This window comes from Ahaetulla prasina, chromosome 6 (assembly GCF_028640845.1).
Source record: "Ahaetulla prasina isolate Xishuangbanna chromosome 6, ASM2864084v1, whole genome shotgun sequence".
NCBI lineage: Eukaryota > Metazoa > Chordata > Lepidosauria > Squamata > Colubridae > Ahaetulla > Ahaetulla prasina.
This window is the reverse complement of record NC_080544.1, coordinates 49,992,966-50,009,646: the sequence shown is the minus strand read 5'-3', so window position 1 is coordinate 50,009,646 and position 16,681 is coordinate 49,992,966. Positions and strand designations below refer to the sequence as shown.

The 16,681-nt window shown below is 35.9% G+C and overlaps 1 protein-coding gene across 5 annotated transcripts in view; it reads right to left on the bottom strand.

Annotated features, from left to right (window-relative positions):
- Positions 1-16,681, bottom strand: part of SHTN1 (shootin 1) — an 83,406-nt gene that overhangs the window by 31,820 nt on the left and 34,905 nt on the right. For all 5 annotated transcript variants that reach the window (XM_058187363.1, XM_058187362.1, XM_058187365.1 and 2 more), the window contains 4 exons: positions 15,713-15,807; positions 8,819-8,965; positions 4,408-4,561; positions 1,746-1,845 (listed from right to left, as the gene is read on the bottom strand). In XM_058187363.1, coding sequence (XP_058043346.1) covers positions 1,746-1,845; positions 4,408-4,561; positions 8,819-8,965; positions 15,713-15,807 — 496 coding nt within the window. The remainder of the gene's footprint in view (positions 1-1,745; positions 1,846-4,407; positions 4,562-8,818; positions 8,966-15,712; positions 15,808-16,681) is intronic.

The window sequence follows — 16,681 nt, the reverse complement described above, 5'->3', positions numbered from 1 at the left end:
CGCATGATGCATTTAGCCCCTGGGCCGCAAGTTTGACACCCCTGTTCTAATCGATATCTGCCTATCCTAGGTCCTTTGGAAAGACTCGATAGGTGGATAAAAATGCCAAATCCAGTCTGAATAGCTAGCTGACTGTGATGAAAGTTTATAATGATATAGGTAATAATGCCACCCAAACTTTTAACAGATTATTACTTTAACTGCAGTCTTGCACTAGTGTAATCAGTAGGGGCCGTGGGTAGGATTTCTCTTCCCCAATCATCACAGATTTGAATCAAGCCTGGAGAAGGAATTGAACTAGCATAACACCGTGCTTCCCATCCCCAATCTTCTGAGTTGATCCATGAGGACACCATGGTCAAAATGGTATCAAAATCTGCTGAGAGATCAAGTAAAGCAAGAATGGATGCATAACCGCCATTCTGCTCGCACAATAGAGATCATCCAAAAATACAACCAATGTCATTTCTATCCCATATCTTGTTCTCTATCCCGACTGAAAAATATCCAGGTAACCCACTTCATTAAACGTTCTCTGAAGCTGTTTTGCAGCCATCTTCTTAAATTATCGTCCCCAAGAACAGAAAGCTACATACAAGGGAAGGTTGTTCAATGGGGACCAGCAATAGATTTTGGAGGAGTTACCAAGGGTTCCTTAAGAAGTAAAGAAACAACCCTGAGAATGCCAGCAATACTCTAGATATCTCTCTTGTTTTAATTGCCTTAGCTCTTCCGTGAGACATGGGAAGTAATAGCATCCATGAGAAAGGAAAAGTTATATAGGCGCAATTTGATCCAAAGCTTCTGTCATTCTCTTATTCCAAGCAGTGACCAAACTCCAGATGGACTGTGCAGGTGATCAGTAGGAACAATCGAAGTGCCCTCTTAAGCCCATCTGAGTCCATCAACCACCCAGGGTAGAACAATCCAATTGATCCATTCTCTTTGAAGTGGATAGTGGCTCAACAGAATCACATGGTAATCAGGACATAATCTGACTATGACACCAAAAGCTGTGCCAATTTCTAATCACATACCTACTGTTCTGACAGAGACAACGGATCTGGTGTGTGACCTCTATCCTGGGTCAAAGGACCATGGCCATCATGGTGGTCATGAATACCTGATCCATCTCAGACCTCCACCCTCAGAGAAGGCAAATTAAAGTCCCCAAGTTCATAAATCCAGCAACAATCCCACCTGATCCCTAGAGCCCAATTTAATGAACAGATTCTCACAGGTAAAAATGACCACCCTTTTCTCATCCCAGGATTTCGACAAGTTAGTCTGTAGTCAAAAATATGTAGAATAGAGATAGCTCATTTTTATTGTTGTTAAGTATTATACTCCCTTAGCCGTAACTGGGGGATGCACCTATGAAAAGTCTGACACAAGCTATAAATAGGTTCTCTTTCTGACATCTTTTCAAAAATGTTCTCGTACCCACTTTGTCTTTCCCTCATTATTTTGATAACCCTCCTTTTCTTTTCCCACAGCAGATTATCTCTTTTATAAGCTTTAACGGACACACTATATAGAGGTAATGATTTGGCCAAAGTCACTAGAATTTTGCCCATTGATTGCCAGTTGATTCCCTATCCTGTACCATCAGCTTGCCTCAAATTCATTGCAAGCCACATTACATATCACTTACATTCCTATGATTCTTCTTACACTTCCAATTTAGAGTAATAAATACTTAAACCTAGGCAATGAGTTTAAATTGCAATGTGCATGGTACTTACTTTATTGGATTAGGAGGAGGAGGAAGTGGAGGTGGGAGGGGTGGAGGTGGAGGTGGCACTGGATTTTCTGACCGAAATACTCGTTTTTCAAGCTCATCAACTGTATAAAGAGAGAACTGAATCTTCACTTAAAAATACTTATGCACATATAGGTATTTAAAAATGCTAAATAAAAAGGTAAAATAAAATCATTTTTAGTAAAATAAAACCACTCACTAATCAGTGGGTTAATTGATGTTAAAAGTGGACTTTTTTTTTTTACCAAGTATCTCTAAAAATTAGAGTGCTAAATGTTTCCCATCATTATCCTAGGCTTTTACCCAGTTCTGTATATATAGACACACTATGATCCCAAAAAGGGACGCGGTGGCTCAGGGGCTAGGTCGTTGAGCTTGTCGATCGAAAGGTCGGCAGCTCAGTGGTTCAAATCCCTAGTGCTGCCGTGTAACAGGGTGAGCTCCTGTTACTTGTCCCAGCTTCTGCCAACCTAGCAGTTTCGAAAGCACGTAAAAATGCAAGTAGAAAAAATAGGGACCACCTTTGGTGGGAAGGTAACAGCGTTCCGTGCGCCTTTGGCGTTGAGTCATGCCAGCCACATGACCACAGAGACATCTTCAGACAGCGCTGGCTCTTCGGCTTTGAAACGGAGATGAGCACTGCCCCCTAGAGTCGGCAACGACTAGCACGTATGTGCGAGGGGAACCTTTACCTTTACCTTATGATCCCAAAACAAGGGCCGTGATAGCTCAGGCTATAAAGAAGCCTGTTATTAGAACACAGCAGCCTGCAATTACTGCAGGTTCAAGCCCGGCCCGAGGTTGACTCAGCCTTCCATCCTTTATAAGGTAGGTAAAATGAGGACCCAGATTGTTGGGGGGGCAATAAGTTGACTTTGTAAATATACAAATAGAATGAGACTATTGCCTTATACACTGTAAGCCGCCCTGAGTCTTCGGAGAAGGGCAGGATATAAATGTAAATTAAAAAAAACAAACAGATATTGAAGAAAGGTGCTGAGGGAAGCCTCTTCTTGCTTTAAAGCACTTTCAATCCAAAGCAATGCACTGACTTAATATCTGGAGACCTCCATGTCATTTTTTACTATCATATCACCTTCTGCTAAACTACATGCTGAATTTGAAGATAATTCTAAAACACCTGATAGGATAATAAGACAGAAGCAACAGCTTCGATTCTTAAAATGACAAAGCTTAGTACTGAGTTGATTTTGTGTACTCATGTTTTGTAACAGTCTGCTTTGGTCTTAAATAACTCCTTAAATAGTACTTTAAAAAAAAACTCCAAAGAATCATTACTAGTTTCTTTCTACCCGGTTTTTGATTTGCTAAACAATCACTATTTTTGGTATTCAGATCATAACTGAATTGCGAAGTCATTATGAAATGCCATCATGCTGCAATATAGTCAGTACACACATTCAAGTAATTTATTTCAAATCCTGCAGTAGTGCCTGGGCGAGCTCCTTAGTAATTTCCATAAGTTTTCCAGTAACCTTACTAGGCTGCGATTAATTTAACACACATCACTAGAGTTTTAGGACCTAGCACAAAGGCATTTGTATGTTTTTCTTTTGACATTTTCCATCCACATAATCCAGCTGCTTTAGGATAGTTAAACAGTACTTCTCCTGCTGGTAACTGTATTTTGAATTTATTAAGAAATGGCAATCTTAGATAAAGAGTAGTAAATTACAGTTTTTAGCACTTAATAGGTACGATGCTGTAAGCTGGTCAGGCACCATCCTGGTAAATAATTCTTTGGTAACAACTAAATCACAGTAGTTGATTCATACTGTATGTATTTTAAGTGGTTTTGTCAGTGCTTCTGCTGTCTTGTTTTAGCCTATAAACCGGACAAATAATAGCCAGCAAGTCAGACAGCTTCAACAGTTAGATAGTGAGGGGTAAATGTTTAGCCTGAAGTGCAGGGAATTAGCCACACAGTTCCCATGGATTTTAGCCATTAACACCCATGGGAGTTGCAAAGCTAATTTTTTCTGCATAGCCTTTGACAAAGCATTTACTTTTTAAAATGTCAATCATATGAAAGCTCATAAAACAACCGGGGGTGGGGGACGGGACAAAACCTTCACATCCATGCTTTCCAACTAACTGAAGTTCTAAATATTTTTTTAAAATATATATATTCCAAGGATTAAAAAATATATATTTCCAAGGATGAATACCATTTTATACTTTTTAAACCTCTTCATGGCTTTCACTTCTGAAGTGTCAGGTACTACAGAAGTTTTCTTCTTCATTTGATGCGATTATAAATCACAAATATATGTCAAAACATATTGAATTCAAAACCAGGCAAATTGTACTTCCCTTCTACTGAAACTAAAGGAGTTGATCATTTGTAATCTAAATATCATTGATTTCAGTGGGAGCAAAATGCAATTAACTTAATCTGGTTAAATAACAGCAATGTACCAACATTTACTGAAGAGTCTTGATGTTTTGGCTGCAAATGTAGCCTAACAACCACCATTACACTGAAGACTGCATGTTAGGAAATAGCAAGGTAAATTAAAACTATGCACAAATGGCTAGATTCTGTTAAAAATATGTTAATAGTATTTAGAACATCATCAACATGATGTTCTAAATATCTAAAATTATTTATTTATTTAGCTTACCTGAATGCTTTAAGTTTTTAATTTGGTCTTCAGAACTCTGACACTTTTCCTCTAATTCTTTTTTTTCTTCTTCTAGAAGTTCTAGTTGTTGTTTAAGGAACTTGATTTCCTTGTGCAAAACTTCATTACATAATTGTTCCTCCAATTCTTTAGTCTAATATTGACAAATATAAAATCACAATGAATATCTAACATATGAATGACAGGATTACCACTGAACTAAACGTTCCTCAAAACCCAATTATTTATTTTTTGACACAGAATTTAATTGTTTTCAATATTGTGTAATAGTTAATATTAAAGGAATATTCTTGAAATTGGTGTGTCCATGTATGCCATTTATTCAAAATCATTTATATGATTTTTAATTTCATCAAGATTATTTTGTCTTCCACCACTACATTTTGGTTCTCCCTAACATGGCCCAGATCTCAAAGTTCTCTAGGGATTTGTGGGCAAGGAACAAAACTTCAAGAGAGGAAACAAAAGTCAAATTGCATGCAGTTTGGAAAGACAACCCAATATATTATTCTTTAAAAACATTATTTGATTCAAATAAAGCATTATAACTTGAATTGTTTGGAAAGTAGCAGCTAACATCTATTGTGCAGCTTTATGTAATAGTAAGTTTCCAGAGTGGTAAAGATTTAAGATGTAAACATCACTTGGAAAGATTTTTTTTTCTTATTAGTGAAAAGATCTGCCAGTTTACAGAAAGCCAATTTAATAAAAGAAAAGGAAGAAGGCTCTACCTTAATGTACTTTGGGGAATATACTTGCTTTTCAGAGAAAATAGTTCAGATGCTAGAATTCTTTTTTCTTCTCAATAATTCTTGCTAAAGAGACCATGAGATATGCTCAAAAAAGAATAGTTTTCCATTTTAAGCAGATGCCAAAAGTCTGACATTTTAATTTGCTATGCATAGTGACTATAGGCAGCAAGTTCCTAGTTTTATATTAAAGCATGTTCATTTCCTTGAGTTGTTAAATGATTCATTTTTAGAATATAGTCCAAGTATATGACAATTTAAACTTGAATTGAGCATCTGAATAGGAGGTGGTTTTAAGCATCTGATGTATAGACTAAACAAGACACTAGTCCATCTGGCATGCTTCTTTATTTAGTAGAATCTGATTTGTCAGTTTAAGATAATGTTCAAATTAATTTCCCTTCTGAACCAAAAAGTGGTTTTGCAAGTACCTTAAATAGTATGGCTGCACTTTGATAAGCGTATACCCTGGGATTATGTCTTGCCATGTAAAGCAAGAGGTTTACTCCAGAGTGATATTCAGCAGGTTCTGACCAGTTCTGGAGAACCGGTAGTGGAAATTTTAAGTAGTTCAGAGAACTGGTAAATACCACCTCTGACTGGTCCCACCCGCATCTATTCTCTGCCTCCCAAGTCCCAGCTGATCGGGAGGGAATGGGGATTTTGCTGGAACCTTCCCCTGGAGTGGGGTGGGAATGGAGATTTTACAGTATTCTTCCCCTGTCATGCCCACCAAGCCACGCCCATAGAACCAGTAGTAAAAAAATTTGAATCCCACCACTGGTTTAGAATAGAATAGAGTAGAGTAGAGTAGAGTAGAGTAGAGTAGAGTAGAGTAGAATAGAATAGAATAGAATAGAATAGAATAGAATAGAATAGAATAGAATAGAATAGAATAGAATAGAATAGAATAGAATAGAATAGAATAGAATTTTTATTGGCCAAGTATGATTGGACACACAAGGAATTTGTCTTGGTGCATATGCTCTCAGTGTACATAAAAGAAAAGATACCTTCATCAAGGTACAAGGTACAACACTTACAACACTTAATGATAGTCATAGGCTACAAATAAGCAATCAGGAAATCATAAGGATACAAGCAACAAAGTTACAGTCATAAGTGGGAGGAGATGAGTGATGGGAACGATGAGAAGATTAATAGTAGTGCATATTTAGTAAATAATTTGACAGTGTTGAGGAATTATTTGTTTAGCAGAATGATGGCATTCGGGGAAAAACTGCTCTAGTGTCTAGTTGTTTTGGTGTGCAATGCTCTGTAGCATAGTTTTGAGGGTAGGAGTTGAAACAGTTTATGTCCAGGATGTGAGAGGTCTGTAAATATTTTCACAGCCCTCTTTTTGATTTCTGCAGTATACAGGTCCTCAATGGAAGGCAGGTTGGTAGCAATTGTTTTTTTTGCAGCTCTAATTATCCTCTGAAGTTTCTGTCTGTCTTGTTGGGTTGCAGAACCAAGCCAGACAGTTATAGAGGTGCAGATGACAGACTCAATAATTCCTCTGTAGAACTGGATCAGTAGCTCCTTGGCAGTTTGAGCTTTCTGAGTTGGCGCAGAAAGAACATTCTTTAATGTCCTTTTTTGATAATGTTTTTGATGTTTGCTGTCCATTTTAGATCTTGCGATGTGGTAGAACCTAGACATTTGAAGGTTTCTACTGTTGATACTGTGTTGTCTAGTATTGTGAGAGGTGGAAGTATGGAAGGGTTTCTCATAGTCTACCACCATTTCTACGGTTTTGAGTGTGTTCAGTTCCAGATTGTTCTGGTCGCACCATGAGGCTAGTCGTTCAACCTCCCATCTGTATGCGGATTCATCACTGTCTCAAATGAGACCGATCACTTTGTGTCATCTGCGAACTTCAGTAGTTTGACCAATGGATCATTGGAGATGCAGTCATTGGTATACAGAGAGAAGAGAAGTGGGGAGAGCACACAGCCTTGGGTGTGTGTGTGTGTGTCCTAATTGTACAGGTATCTGATGTGATTCTGCTTAACTTCACCTGCTGCTTCCTGTTTGTTAGGAAGCTTGTGATCCACTTACAGGTGTGTTCAGGTACCTGTACCTGGTTTAGCTTAGTTAGAAGAGTGTCTGAAATGATGGTATTAAATGCTGAACTAAAGTCTACAAAAAGGACCCTTGCATAGGTCTTTGGAGATTCAAGATGTTGTAGGATGTAGTGCAGAACCATATTAACAGCATCATCTGTTCATCTATTTGCTCGGTATGCAAATTGCAAGGGGTCTAACAGTGGATCCGTGATGGTTTTCAAGTGGGACAGCACTAGCCTTTCAAAGGTTTTCATGACTACAGATGTTAGAGCAACTGGTCTGTAGTCATTCAGTTCCTTGATGGTGGGCTTCTTCAGCACTGGGGTGATAGTAGAGCGTTTGAAGCAAGAAGGAACATAGTACATCTTTAGTGATTTATTGAAGATACAGGTAAAGATGGAGGCCAATTGGTCAGCACAGACTTTTAAGCAAGAAGGAGTTATCTTGTCTGGGCCTGGAGCTTTTCCTGGCTTTTGTCTGTGAAATAGGCCTTCCACTTCCTTTTTTGTGATCACTAGGGGTTGTGAACCCAATGGGATGAGGTCAGCTGTAGGAGGCTTAGCTGTTGAATCCTTATGATTAAATCCTAAATAATCCTAATAAATGTTAATAAATCCTAATAAATGTTAAATCCTTATGACTTATATTGATATATTGACCATCAATTGTGTTGTAAATGTTGTACCTTGATGAACGTATCTTTTCTTTTATGTACACTGAGAGCATATGCACCAAGACAAATTCCTTGTGTGTCCAATCACACTTGGCCAATAAAATTCTATTCTATTGTATTCTATTCTGTTGTTGGTGTGTCTGAGATGGGGGTTGTGGAGATAGGTGGCTGTAGTTTCTTTCAAACCTGCAGTAAAACCTGTTCAGGTCATCTGCCAGTTGTTGATTTCCTTCAGCCTGGGAAGGAGTTTTGCCCTAATCGGTGATATTTTTAAGAGTTTTCCACATGTTTGCTGGTTTATTTGTTGAGAACTGATTCTTTAGCTTTTCAGAATAACTTCTTTTTGCTGCTCTGATCTCCCTTGTTAATACATTTCTGGCCTGATTGTACAGCATTTTATCACCTTTTCTGTAGGCTTCCTCTTTGAAATGACCCAGCTACTTAAGTTTAGCTGTGAACCAAGGTTTGTTGTTGCTGTATATTCACAAGTTCCTTGTCGATACACATAGGTCTTCACAAAAACTGACATATGATGTTACAGTATCTGTGAATTCATCCAGGTCTGCAGAGGTATCTTCTTTACTCAGTTCATGAAAGGCCATGTTTACAATAAGCAAGCCTGACTCATTTACATACACTTTTGTGAGCAAACTTAACTCATTTACATATTGTGAAGGTCTGATGAAGAAATACTTGAATTCCAAAGCAACATAAAATTTGATGCTTAAAATTAATTATGTATTTTTGGGAAACTTTTTTTTACCTATATCAAACACTCAGCTTTATAAGGAACATTTTATCTGTGAAAGATGCATTCAGCCTAATCCAACATATCAGCTGGAGATGCACTGCACTGAAACTAAAACAGTAAACATCCAAGGTGGGAGCAGGTTTCTTACCTTCTGCTGGTGTTGCAATCTCTCTTCCTCCAGCATTTGGGTCAGTTTGGCATTTTCATCTAGCGCTTTTGAAAGCTGCTCATCAGGAGTGGAGTTTTGTTGCAACAACTGACTTTGCCGTTTCAACTTATTTTGTTCAATAAACATCTACCAAACACAACCACACAAAATGTCAATCAGATTATTTAATAAACTGCATTTATCTGAGCAAACTGCATGGAAACATCAGTTTCCTTTTAGAGCAATCTAGAGTCCAGCTATGTCAGGCATCAGAAGACCACTTCTATAATTTCATCAACTGCTCTGAAAATATCTCAAGTGACCAAATAAAATATGGAGTGGAGACCATCCCTAAAATAGCACCAGAATAGAAAATGCATTTAGTTTTCTTGCATTTGTTGCATTTAGTTGTCAGTGGGATATACTATATGGAAACACTGAAATACTAGGTGAAGAAATCAAAAAGTTTCAAAGAAGTAGAGCTTCAATTATGCAAAGTACTTAAGAAAATTCAGAACATGTAGAAATGATTCGATAAGTGTGTTGGGATATTGGATACCAGGGTACACAAAAGGACTTTGGGCAATCAAATATATGATTTGATTTCATTTTTCTATGTAAAATAAATTGGGTCTCAGGGTATAGGTCTTCAAATTGTTTACATCCAAAAGATGTTGCCTGCATATTTAAGAAATTTAACAACAAGACAATGTGTTGGTTTCATTTAATGTAGTTTTATATATATCTTGTTAATGAACAATGTGTTAGACAATATAAATTTATTATAAATTATCAGTAAGTAAAGCAATTATACTTAATCTGAGGGACCAGCTCATCCCAATGGATTAGGCTATCCCCCCTATGCTGCAAAAGAGGCATGCTCTCTTTCTCTTCTTTGTGGTTAAACAAATTTTATCTGAATTTTTAACTGGATGATTCTTATTCAGTTTAAGATTTTAATGTTTATATGGTATTTTAATTATTTGACTGTAAGTCTCCTAGTCTTTCCTTCATGAGTAGACAGCACAGAAGTCAAACAAACAAAGGTTAGATATATACTGTAAAACTATTATCTGCTATATATAAGAGCTTTTGTTTTTTACACCCTAGTCTGAGAGGAGTGATTGCATATATAGTCCAATATTTCATAAGGGCACTATGTTGGAACGTAATGCTTTACTAAACAAATAATAATTATTATTTCTAAATTGCTGAAAATTGATCCAGAAGGTGGTTAAAGAAGAGACACATTTTAAAATTACTGCCTCAGAAATAAAATGTCCATTATTTATGGTCCCATGTTGTTTATTTACCAGATAAAATAACAGTCACAGCAGGCTGGCTGATTCATACTACCCTTCAATATTATGTCATTAACAAAATACAAAATCAGATACTTGTATATGTATTTATTTACTGGGGGGGAAAAATCTATGTATTGCTTTGAAAAATGCTCCGTATTATCGTAATCTCCTGTTTCTAGATGGGGAAAGAGACAGAAGTAAGTAATAGATTTTGATTCCCATACTATTATACCTAACAGATAGTTCATTGTGGTCACAAAGACCATACCAATTGCTTAGATTTGGGTGAACTCCAAGCGGAAGCACAGCCGGCTTTTCTGCTTGCACATTCTTAGAGGGCAATGTAACTGAAGCAAAACTAAATCTGATCTTGAATAGGGAGGGGGAAGAGGAAAGGAGAGGACAGAAGAGGAAAGGAGAGGAGAGGAGAGGAGAGGAGAGGAGAGGAGAGGAGAGGAGAGGAGAGGAGAGGAGAGGAGAGGAGAGATGACAGGAACTCTTTCAGGAACTCTTCAAAACAACAACAATCATCACCTGGAGTTTCTACACATCTATAATCATTTTCTTCAGAATTTTCTGATATCAGCAATTTATTGTAATTATTTTCTGAAAAGAGAGATTCTTGCTATGTAATGCAGATTCCTCTATCAAGCTGATCCTTCCTGATTCTGAAAAGCTAAACAAGCTCAGACTGGTTACTACTAAGTTAGTAGTTGAATGAAAGACCATCAGAAAACCGGTTGCGTTGCCAGAAAAAAATCATGAAAGTGTCTATGAAATTTCTGAGGTTTTCACGGGTGTTTGTATGTAGGTCTTTGGTTGTTCGGGTTTTCTCCCGTGTAAAATTGGAAATGTCTTGGCTGAAGCCTGAAGATGACGAATGAGACTTCGTCGAAACGTTGCCAAGACATTTCCAATTTTACACGGGAGAAAACCCACACAAACAAAGACCTATATATATATATATATATATATATATATATATATATATATATATATATATATATATATATATATATATATATATATATATATATATATATATATATATAGAGAGAGAGAGAGAGAGAGAGAGAGAGAGAGAGAGAGAGGGAGAGGGAGAGAGGGAGGGAGGGAGGGAGATAGATAGATAGATAGATAGATAGATAGATAGATAGATAGATAGATAGATAGATAGATAGATAGATAGATAGATAGATAGATAGATAGATAGATAGATAGATAGATAGATAGAGATAGAGTGAGTGAGTGAGTGAGTAAGTGAGCGAGCGAGCGAGCGAGCTGTGGCCAATTACAGTTTTGGTTGCCGCTCTCATGAACCTTTCTCTTGCCAAATCTCATGATCATGTTCTTTAATATCCTTTCTGGTAAAGTATCTTAAAACCATTGATAAGTGACAAAAATAAGCTGATCTGTGTTTACTGATGTCTTAATCATTAGAAAAAAATAAAGTCTCCTTTTCTTGACCCGGGGGGGAAAAGCAGTGGCAGTTATTGGAAGTCAATTTCATTAGCTAGTTATCATCTGTAACTTTAGGATATTATAACCTATCCTATTTGAATTAGAACAGGTTACAGGATAAGTGAAACGTGTTTTTATTTTATTTTATTTGCATTTATATCCTGCCCTTCTCCGAAGACTCAGGGCGGCTTACAATGTGTTAAGCAATATAACATATTGCATTGGTTTCCCTGAAAATAGTTAAAAATATTAGATTGCTTTACTGCTGATATCTACCTTGGCCTTTTTCTCTGATAGGTTAAATTTCCCATTATGTTTGGCAGGTGATAGATTCAAGTTTCTAAAGATAAACACACTCATATCCCAACCTTATCAATTCCTGCATATGACAGTTGAAACTATGGAAAGTTACCTTAATTATAGTTATACTGTGTAGCAGGTGTTTTTCATTTTTTTCAAGTATAGATTAGTCTACACATAAAAACCTTTCTGTAAGTGCAGGTTTTTCAGTCCATTTAGAAAGATATTACATATTAATGGACCAGCTATTACAAAGTAACTTAAAAACCATTAATGCATCTAAATGAAGAGTTATTGTGGAGCTTATTATTAATACAGTGCATTGATATCTCTGAATCAATAAACATGTAATCTTATTATGAAAGGAGCAAAATTCCTATACAAGAAGGTCATGGCTGTCTGAAATTATAAGCATTTTTCTTTACAATTACAAAAAGCAGATAACAGCATTTGAGCTTTCTGCATGCAAATGTTCACTGTAGGGATTTTAAACACGTCTGCCAAGTATTTACTAAGGAACCTATAATGAACAGGGCACTGTAAGTAACCATGTTAAAGATAGTCACTATAGTTTAAAACTAACTCTATTATATACATCGTAGGTATGGAATCTTTCTTGTTACACACATAGAGAAAAATTGAATTAAATGATAAGAAAGGAAGCAAATTCTTTGTCTTCTCCTTTCTACTTCCAGTCTCAGATTTCATCCCTGTCCTTATTATTTTAGACTTTACAATCATGTAGGACACATTTTTTTCCTACACATTAAAAAAAAAAGTTACGATGCCAGGATATGCCATCAACACAGGTAACTGATTTTGTGAACAGTGTTTTTTCCACAAATATGGTATTTTTTCTCTTCATCTCTGTTAAAATGGAGTTCACATGGATGCCAGAATTTATTCTTTTTAAGCCCCCCAAAACAAGCATGTTAAAAATAGACAGTTTTACCATAAATATAAAACAAAGTTAGTGAACTTTGGACACTATCACAGGCTTGAAAAATAATGTATTTCTTCTTCTGGGTGAGGATCTATTGAGGATTAGATGTCCTTTTTAAAACTTTCAATAAAATTATATATTGTTTTAAAAAGAACAATTCTGTAATTCAAAGGCTCTGGAACTAATTGCCTATGTTACAGGCAGGAAAGACAAATTATGAAATACAAAATGACACAAACTCTATCCTTTTTTGTATGTAAGGGATGGAGTTTTGATGTCATAGCATATTTCATATTCTGAAAAAATCATAGCTTAGAATGAGAATTTTTAACACCATTGTTTAAAATGGTGTTGGCTTAGAATGAGAATTTTTAACACCATTGATTAATTTTAGAATGAGAATTTTTAACACCATTGATTAATTTTAACACTTAATGTTCCCAATATAATCATCATTCAGTCAAGTCCTTTGCATTATGAGGAGCTGAGGGAAAGAAAATGAGGATGACTAGGGCATCTGAGGAAAAAATAGAGAAGGCTGTGGTGGAATGAAGAAATGGCTCTTTGTAATTTCTCTCTGGACAAGGAGAGGACTTGTGATTGCTGACACTGCTCCTCATGAGGAGACCAAAAGACCAGCAGTTTGGAGATCTGGGAGCTGAGAGTGTAGCTATCTTTTTGCTCAAATTATGGCCAGCGCCTTTGAAAAGGTTTGCAAACTTCCTTTTGTACTGACTTTTAGAAATGGCTTATTAACTGCTTTTCGGCTATTAGGAATCTTTGAATCAATAGGTTTTACAGCAATGGGTGAGTTTCCTTCAATCCTGAGTGAAGGAAGTTTTAAATAAAAGTTCAAGGACAATTGTCTGAAATGGTGTAGGGTTTCCTGCCTGGGCAGGGGGTTGGACTAGAAGACCTCCAAGGTCCCTTCCAACTCTGTTATTATTATAATTGTTTTTTCTTGGAATAAACAGTAAAAGGGTAATTAGAATCTTGATTTTGGAGAGTAACAGATTAAGAGTCTATAAAGATTTTTTTAATGATTTTGGAATTAATTATAAGAATTATTCCATGGGAAAATGCTTTTGTTTTGAATTCTTTTTAAAAAGCATGATAGGATGAGACTTTGAGCTTGAACACTAGAGGGAACCAAGAGGAACTAAAAATTACAATTTAAAGGAGAACACTTACACATGATTCACTAATACAGAATGGAGCAAACTATATTATTAAAAGATATTTTAGAACAATGGACCAAGAACTTAATTTTAGGAATTTCTGCCATTCTATGACTATGTTTAAAAGATGCTTTGGAAGAGAATAAGCATTATCAGGCAAGACTGAGACTGATTTGAAAGTGGATTTAAAAATAATAGGCTACAAGAATGCTATAATAGGCTACAAGAATGGAAAGAGATTCTATACTGGACATACAAATAAAACCAGCTGATATCTTAATAATCAAAAGGGATATACAAATAAGAAATCAAAAGAATGATCTGGATAATTTTTCTATAGTGGATTTACAAAAGAGTCCTGTTAAAGTGGTAAAGAATTTTATGAGAAGAGACAAAGAAAAAAAGAAAAATCAAATCAAGCTCTAGAACATTATCTTAATTGAAACAATCTTGAAAAATCAAGATTGTTCAAAGTACAAGGAAAGGATATAATTTTTTAAAAAATTAATAGATAAGTTGTTATCTCTGGTAACTTTAACAGACTTTTACTGAACAGGACTGAACAAGGCTTCAAGGTTATCTTAAACCTTCTATGAGACATTTTAAAATTTAAACCATGGTCATTGTATTTATGAATTGCTACTTTTCCATGATATGTTATGGTCAAAATAGTTCTCAATTTTATAAACATATCAATTTTCCACTGGATATTTATTTTCCAAATAATTTACAGGCATAATAAAATACTGGAGGGTTTCTAAATGTTTAAATCAGCTAATGAATTATTCAAGTTCAACCCACCCAGAAGCAAAACCTGATTATGTCAACATTGCTGATTGCTTTCTTAATGATGTAATCCCTAGAATAAATCCTCTTTGAAACTGATTCCACCTGAACACATTCCACCTAAATCATGAGAAAACTAAATCTTTCAACAGGATAAAACAGCATTTCTAGGTCCTTAGAAAAACAAGAAATACAAAAGGATGTAGCCCATGTCCCTCTATCACGACTTTAATGTTATAGATTATTAGAGCATTGTAAACTACTTCAAACATTGTGGCACAATAAACACTGGTATTTCAATTTATGAATAAATTATTGTACATAATTAATATTCAAGTGAAGGGAATATGATACTTATTTGTCTGCATAGCAGTCTTCTTGAGAATGTACACTTGATTAATGATAAAAAAAAACCATCTCACGGAGAAGAAAAAAAGTTAATCTCAAATGTAATACAGTATATGCCACATATGCAATTTTGGTATGAGCCCTGTCAGTCTAAAAGGAAGACTCGCACACAGGCAGACAATACATTTAACATTAAAACATTTGCATTCAGCACAAGAAAATGGATATTGTACAGTGGATATATTGTTAAAATATCTCCACCAAAAAGTCAGAAAAATATGGTCAAGGTCAAATATAGATAGAAACTCCCGAAGTAACCATAAGAACAATATACACCCATTTACTGCAGAACTGAAGAGTTTTCATCTGAGAACTTTGCAGCGTGATTTTTATTAACTTATTATTAAATCCATCTTTATGCTGTCACATAGCCTGTATAAAGTATCCATTTATAAAGCAGAGAACTAAAGAGAAAAGAGCTGGAACTGAAAAAAGCCATTTTTTCTTTAGAACATTTTTAAAAATGCTTGCTTTGGTCTGTTCTCTGATCAGAAAAAGCTATTAACTTCCATACCTCTTGTGCAAAGTTTTCTGCCCTCTTCCGTAAGTTTTTTTCCAGCTCAAAGTTGACTTGGAGTTCTTCATACTCGTCTACTGCTAGTACAGACACTATGTGAAATGAAAAGGAGGGGGAGAAGGAGGAAGAGCAATTGTAGCAGCAGTGGTGAAACAAAACACAACCATGAAACATGCCATGAAACAAGATTATTTAAAAAGTAGCAATATGGTTGTAAGGAAGATATTTTCTTCTTTTCTACTACAGTGTTTAAAATAATGCAAATAATGTTGTAAATAATTATATAATAACTAGACATATGAACTAAAGTGGAATCGGAGGTGTATTTGTCCTGCTAGAAGGACGGAGGGACAATCTTTGACTGCCCGCAAACTGTTCCCTTCAAGGTTAGAAAGCGAGATTGAAAAATGATGTTGAAAAATGACTGTAGAAATAAGTTTCTTTAAGGTAAAGTGAAAAACACTTTACATCCCATGGCAAATTAGACAGATGTTTGATGACTTGGTCCAGTGATGTCAGAGGCATCTAATAACATACTTAAAACAGTAAAAAAAGTGGCTATTCCTTGGCTCATCCACGTGGTATTCCTAAAATATCATGATGGTCTGTTTACCATGTCTGGAAGAAAGGATCTCACAACAAACTTTGATCTTGGGGCCAACCTGTCACTATTGCCAGGTCAAAAAAACCCCAAAAAACTACACAATGTATCCATATGTTACACTGGAACTTGCCAGTTCAACCCCAGTTGTGAGGCTGACTCAGCTGAAGAGGGAAAGATTTATTCCACTCGTATCAAATAGTTCATACTAGCTTCTCCATTCTGTATGCTGCGAGCAGAGAGAAAGGGGGCTTCTCGATTGCACTTCTGGGTACTAGTCCTGCATGAGAAGCATTCATGGCTCACTGCAAAGAAAAAGACCGACTGCCACAAGGAATCTCATGACTAGGCTGACCCAGCAAGAT